The sequence below is a fragment of the Solanum stenotomum genome, unplaced genomic scaffold, assembly GCF_019186545.1.
Source record: "Solanum stenotomum isolate F172 unplaced genomic scaffold, ASM1918654v1 scaffold34591, whole genome shotgun sequence".
In the NCBI taxonomy this organism is placed as follows: Eukaryota; Viridiplantae; Streptophyta; class Magnoliopsida; order Solanales; family Solanaceae; genus Solanum; species Solanum stenotomum.
In genome coordinates, this window is record NW_026033027.1 from 1 (window position 1) to 7,360 (window position 7,360).

Below are 7,360 nucleotides of genomic sequence, written 5' to 3' on the forward strand. Positions count from 1 at the left end.
GCCACAAATTTCTGATAGACCTCCAAACAAGAAGTGTGGATTGTTGGTGAAAAGATATTAAATTAAAGCCAAAAGAAAGTTACATTCAAAGTAAAAGTTAATGAAGTGTGGACTGTTGTTGAGAAGATACCAAATCAAAGCTAAAAGAAACATTATACTCCATCTGTCCCATTTTATATGACATGTTTGTCCGGAATGGACTTTAAGATGTAATTTTAACTTATCAAATGTATTAGAAGTAGTTTAAGAAAAGAAGATAGTCGAAAAGTTAAGTGTATGCCTGAAAAAATCACAAAAAGTTCAAAAATTAGAATACTTAAATGAACTTGAATTCTTGTAATTTGTGGTGGCCAACATTTTGGGGCATCACAAAATGATGACATATAAATTGCTATGGCAGGGAGTATTAGTCCTAGATATTTGAGCACACGGAAGACTTTGCCATTTTATTTTTTTGAACATGGGGAAAAGATGTCACTTTATAACAGTGGCCAAGTGATTATCGAGGACAAAAATGAAACGTGGGTCAAGTAACTAAGATTGACTACCAGACACAGAGTGATAAAGATGCCTACATAGATCAGATCAAATAAATAGTTTCCCATGGCGTAGAGTACAAAACAGATACTCACATCTACATCTGACAAGTGTCCGGCCATTATTCTCAGAGGCTGTATCCTGTCCACAGACCAGATCTTTGCAGTGCGGTCATGTGAAGAACTGGCGAAATAATGTCCAGCTGGGCTAAACTGCACTCAAGATGTGAAGTGAGAACCAAACGTATATTTGCCCAACGTGACAACTTTTATCTACAGTTACCATGAGCAAGCAAAAAATACATTAACTCGGGCAATTTTCCATTTAACGACCAATTAGGTGAGTTACTTAGAGAGATTGCAAATATATCACCACATTTACATCCAAAACAGGAATCATTAAACAAAATAAATGACAAACTAGCAACCTACCTGGACATCCCATACTGGGTAATTGTGGCCTTTGTAGCAAACAACATTAGCATTTAACTTTGTGCTCCATAAGCGAACTGCATAGAAATAATTAGCCAAAAAGGTCACATGGTTAGAGAGTGAGCATATAGAACTGCTGTAACTATCATAATCCAAATGAATAAGAACTATTGTTGAGCTAATAGCAATCAAAGTCATATGATATCATACTTGTTGAATCTGATGATGAAGAAAGAAGAAAATCCCCGTCCGGACTGAAGGATGCAGAATAAACAGGCCCTGAATGGCCCTGAAGTAATGTATAACATCTCCTTCCACCACTTGAGCCAAGCACATGCTCACTTGAAGGTGAATCAGTCTCCCCCTGCAAAAAAGCTGGTTCTAGCACTGTTCATCAACCATTCTTTTCTGTTTCACGCTTTTTTTGTGTGTGTGAGAGAGAGGGGGGCACACATTAACAATGACATGTTTTGCAAGATGTTGATTGTTTACAGCAATACTCTTAAGACATCAGACTGTCTATGGCTACCCTGGCCGAAAAGTAGTAGCCTTCTTTTGCTTCAGCGAGTCAAACAAACTAATCCTTGGTTAAAAAGTTCACACATTTTAATAGATATGAAATGAAAAAAGTAGAAACTTGTAATCTTCCCTAAAGTTTCTATGACAAGAACAACAACTACACCCCTGAAGCAATAACCTCTCATTTAGTTTCTAAATATGTAGAGTTTATTTTTGAAGGACAAATTATTCAAAATTAGTTGCTTCAGTAATTGCTCAAATTCATCCTCAATAAGCAATTAGTATGGAGATAGTAGTTTTTTTAAAATAAAATTGATAACCAAGAAAACCCCGAGGGCTAGCCGACGCATAGTCCAAAACTCGGTGGATATTGGAATCACCCCTCTCATATTCTATACTTAAAACCCATGTTTTTTGAAGTGGTTGAGTTCAAACTCGTGACGTGCCTCTAACTTGAACATTACATGATGTGCTCTTACCAATAGACCAAATCCATGGGGCTGGAAGATAATAGTTTTTGATTTTAGTGGGAATCAGTTTAAGAATCAATCTTGACCGCTGATATGCCTTAGAGAATAACATATCAGCTGGCTCCAAAGGCGTGTGTAGGAAACTATGAGATATTTGTCTTATTTCCTTTCTGCAAGGTAGAATATGACCTATCAAATCCAACAGCTCAAGGCAAATATGCCGGTTTTACAATATAACTAGATTTTCCTGAGGGATTGTAGTGAGAGAATCACAAAAAAAATATCCATCTTTGCATTTAGGACAAGATAAAGGTGGAATCAAATTTTTATACCAAAACTACCCTCGACCTAATATATCACATGCAACATTCAGAATATTACTGATGATGGAAAAGAATAAACAACTTAGCGCAAACTCAACTATATTAAAGGCTGTAATAAGAAGTAAAAAATTAATACGAAATAAAAAAATAATCAATAAAGAACACGAAATATAGCACCATATGGAAACTTTTCCAAGTCACATGGACATCCTATACACATTGTTTGGCACCTAATTGGTGTTTATAAATGAATTTCTTTTACTTATATTCCACCTTATTCGACAGAATTATCACATGATAGGGGATTATGATCGGCCCTGAGCCATAGTGGTCATGCAGGCCTTTTTAGAAAACTCGAAGTGTTGTAACCTCATGTTACATTTGGATTCAAAACCATTGCCTTTTCCCTAGGAGTATCTAAGCCGCTAGCATAGACGATGAGCCTCATAATAAGATATGTGACACAATTCACAATTATTGATCACTTCAACATTATAGGAGTGGTTCAAGACTTTTCAAGAGATAGAAAACGAGTATGTAGACTTAAGGAATAGCTCTTCATTCCTTGTTTCTTTTTTGGTGCACTTGTGAAGTTCTTATAGGCTTATCTAATCGAGCAAATTTGAAGCAGAGAGGATCCCAGTTGAGCACCAGATGTTAGTTATGCTGTGCAGAGTCAGAGTCGAACAGCCACCTGTTCTTACATTGTGATGTAACTACTCAATTGTATCAACGTATAGTTGGACTCGGATGGACAATGCCAAGAACTACAGCTGATTTACTGAGATGCTGGCACAATCAGGGAGATAACGTCAGGCAAAAGAAGTGGTGGAGTCTCACTCCAGCTTGTATTTGGTGGACAGCTTCGAAGGAAAGGAACGCTAGATGTTTTGAAGGCAACAATAGCCCCATTTTCAAATGATAGAGATGAACTGTTTTGTGTTGTTTATGTTTTTGGTGCAAAGAGAATTATGTAAATGATGTAGACTCCGATATCAGACATGATAGATTCCTTGTGAGAAGTGAAAGGATTTCCAATACTTTTGGAAGCTGCACATGGTTAGCAACACAACCCTTGTAACAAGTTTTTTTAATACAAATGTTACTTTCTCCAAAAAAAAAATCTATAGGATATTGTTTGTTAGAATCATATTCTGATATAGATTATTTTTTGTATACAGGAGATTTTTCGATTAAAATTATTTACCTTATTGAAAAATGGAAGGAGTTCAAGAAATATTTCCATCAGAAATGTGAAGCTGCATCTATATGTTCAGTCGAGAAACCTTCATGACTAGTCATGTTTCTGCTATGCAAATTTCTGATGTAACTAACTTCACAACCCTAGTGCAGTCTCTCAGTGAAATAAAATTTTATCTACTCATCAAAGAAATAAAAGCAGCGAAAAATAAATCTTTCTTGCTGTCTGTTTGGTGAAGTATACTGTGACTAGCAGTAGTATTACAAGGGACCTGTTCAACCTCTATCGACTAATAAACATCTTGAAACAATAGCAATACATTTGAAAAGGAATTGAGGACCATCATATTGGACTTACATGGACCAGTTTGTTGCCCAAGCTTTGCCATGTCCCAGACCTGTAAAATGGGGGACTTAGATAAGAAGATGATCAAAGTTGCCAATTTCAAAAAAAAGAGAAGTAAATCAAGGATCAACAGATACTTTATTTGTGACAACAAAATTTCAACATTATTCAGAACCTACAAGCACCTTCAGAGATGAGTCTGAGAATCCACCAGCCACTAGTGATCCATCATGAGATATTGATGCACAGTTTAGTCTATAGACATTTACAGATGAAATCACTAAGATTAGAATATGTTCCTGAAAACAAATTCCACACTTGAAAGATTCAAGATCATGAAAACTTACCCATTATGTGTATTAACAAATGTATAGAAGCTAACTGAGGGCAATGATGCATTACTCAACTGTACACGGTTCCTCAAGTCCTCCAGAATAGAAAGTTCTACCTCTACAGGTCTGTGACAAATTTTCTTTCAGTTAAGATGATCCAAGATCCAAGAAATATGAAAGTGCATGTCTAAGATCAATACTATCACAAATTTACCAACTTCAAATCAAGGACAAGTCTAAGTGAAAGCTTTAATCAGAGTAGGATTTTTGGAGGGAAAAAAAGGAACCAAGAGCAAAAGATCTTGTAATATATATTTCATTTCATGAAACAACCCCCCCCCCCCCCCCCCCCCCCCCACACACACACACAGATATGAAACATAATGTAGTTGGTACAGCTGAACAAGAAAACATATACTTATCTGCCCCCTGGCATCCATGTTTTTCATGTTATTTGAAGAGTATATGAATGCGTATAAGGAAATATACTATGAGTATGACTTTATTAAAGATATTTTAATTATCAAAAAAATCTACTCCCTCCGTTTCAAATTGAGGACTTGTTTTGACTTGGCACGGAATTTAAGAAAATAAAGAAGATATTTAAATCTTGCGGTCTAAAATCAAAGATCTATCAAATGTACCGAAATGCCTTTTATTCTTGTGGTCTTAAACATGCCATGTGGGAAGTAAAATTTAAAACTTGCTAAAAAAGGGAAGGGTCATTCTTTTTTCAATGGACTAAAAAGGAAAGTAGGTCAAACAAATTGAAACGGAGGGAGTACTATGAGTATGACACACCACAGAAAGGATTGAAGCTCAATCACATTTTCCTCATCCTTCATAATATTCCTTTTTGATGCAACTCCTTAGTATAGCAGTTTCACTTAATGTTTCCTAATGGATCATGATGACTGTATTTCAAATAAAATTATGACCTCCAACAAGAGTGTCTTTTCCAAGTAAGGGGAAGGATGTCGTAGGAGAGAAAAAAAACAATAGGGCCCTCTCTTTTTCTTTTGGTAAGTAAGATAATAGGATTGAGGAATACATAGCAGGTAAAGCAAGTTCCGGTTTGACACGTGGTGCAGTTGTCACCGTGCTACTCTCTGTACGAGAAGATTTCCCTGTTGCAACCCCAACTTTGTCCTTCTTTAGTTTTTTAAGAGGTGCACCTTGTTTACCACCTTCAACTGACTTCTTCTGAAAAAAAGGCAAAATAAGAACAATAAATGTGGAAGGATGACACCAAATAAAATTTACACCACTAATGAAATAGAAAGATACGATAATTTTAGTGGGAAATATTTATGAATATGATCAAGTGGGAAATGAACAGACAGAAATTCAATACCTTGTTTTCTTCCACTTCTCTTTCCTTAGGATCTCCGTCAAACTTTTCTGAGTCTGGAACCGAACCTCCTGTCTTTTCTAACCGTTCTTCTAAAGAATCTTCAAGCAGCTGCAAATTAAATTATTAACACATCTCCTGGGGATAAAATTTAAAACATGGAAGACCTACATTACACAGACTTTTCTAAAATTGAGGGCTATGATCCGTGTCGGGGGTGTCAGACTCATTAAATTCTGTCTAGGATATGTGGATACAAATAGAATATCAAACACAGGTAAAGGGGATTCTTAATAAAAATGAAAGTAATCATTTCACCTCAGTATTTTATTCATTAATATGCTTTGTTATTTGGATTGGTCCACTCCATACACACACACACATGGAATGTAAGATTGGCCCGTTCCACCGCGAAAGGTAGGTTATATTACGACTATTATCTCATTAGGCCTGCTACAATATTTTTGTAGTATTAAATATTCAGCCCATTTTACATTTGAACCAAATCTTTTGCGGAAAAAACCCAATCTTATAGGAAGCAAAAGCTACCCCACTCCCTAAAGTGAAGAGGAAATAATGAACGAAAGAGTTCTGGAAAACCCACGCATCACTCCCCCCCCCCCCCCCCCCCCCCCCCCCCCCCCCCCCCCCCAAAGTAACAAAACAAAAATAAGGAGGATGAAGATTAAGGCGAAAGAAGGGGCCACTCCATCACGATGTTCTTTATCTTTTGACTCTCGTCTCTCTGACCTTTTCATTCGGCATATGAAAGTCGAATAATCCATCTTTTTTTAACTTGAAAATGGTGGTGTTTAGGCCAACTTGTGTGCACCGTGAATATTCCATTAGGTACATGCTTTCTCCCACCAACACAGGTACTGGATAAATCTCCTACCAAGCCTGGGCAGATGGGAAGAAATCACCTACAATTTTTTGTCTTGTCTCTAAGGTTTGCACCTACTTAATTACCCATCTTATTTTAACCAGATCCAACATGTATTCCACCCACATGGAGGAAGTGTGATGTCGACACAGCCATTTGGCGAAAATGCTTAGTCCAAGTAACATAGCATGAGATGGTAACACATTTAAGCTAACCCTTTTCAAGAGCATAACCCAAGCAATCCTTAAAATTTACAAAATATGAACCTAGAATGGCTCAAACTAGTTGATAGTGATATACTCTCCTCAGATAATATTAGTTTATACGTGAAGGAGTAAGCTTATCACTTGTCTATAACTTGCAGCTCCATATTTTTCGTTTTCTTTTTTTTCCCTTTTAATATGGGTTGTTCGGTGAATCTGTATCTACTACCTTCCACCAGCATATACACAGTAAGTCTGCCCACCAAGACTTAGGTAGACGAGAAAAAACAACCTAGCGCTTTTGTTTGTACAGGAACTTGAACCCTGATCTCCCATAACTTTACCCACTTCATTGACCGCTTCGCCATACCCATAGCTATAAAACATAGAATAAGAGAATGTTTTATAATAGTGGTGAACTAGTCCCAGACCCAATCCAAATGGTCTCTAATTACTTTGATGAACTACAGGGCCCTTTTACCTTCTTCTTTTTTTGAAACTGGTAATGTTGTATAAGGCCCTTTTCTTTTTCCTAAATCCAATCTTGATATAACAATTTAGATCATAAACACATGTGATCTCATCCTCAATACTTTGAAACACATACTTCAAAGGTAATGCAATCAAAAGAATTTTGTTATTCTCCCACTAATTACCCCTCTTTCTCAACAACTCAATGTACCCAACCTGCACTACGTTCTGGTAAAGGAATCGGTCAAATATTGTTTCTTGTATTTCTTTTTTTTTTTTTTTTTTTGTTGGTGG

The 7,360-nt window shown here is 36.5% G+C and overlaps 1 protein-coding gene across 1 annotated transcript in view; it reads right to left on the bottom strand.

Moving 5' to 3' along the window:
* Positions 1-632: 632 nt before the first annotated feature.
* Positions 633-7,360, bottom strand: part of LOC125852390 (transcription initiation factor TFIID subunit 5-like) — a gene marked incomplete at its 3' end in the record, with an annotated part of 7,058 nt that continues 330 nt past the window's right edge. The window contains exons 2-9 of the mRNA XM_049532132.1: positions 5,513-5,620; positions 5,210-5,361; positions 4,174-4,284; positions 4,012-4,081; positions 3,839-3,878; positions 1,179-1,343; positions 969-1,045; positions 633-749 (exon numbers count right to left, since the gene is read on the bottom strand). Coding sequence (XP_049388089.1) covers positions 633-749; positions 969-1,045; positions 1,179-1,343; positions 3,839-3,878; positions 4,012-4,081; positions 4,174-4,284; positions 5,210-5,361; positions 5,513-5,620 — 840 coding nt within the window. The remainder of the gene's footprint in view (positions 750-968; positions 1,046-1,178; positions 1,344-3,838; positions 3,879-4,011; positions 4,082-4,173; positions 4,285-5,209; positions 5,362-5,512; positions 5,621-7,360) is intronic.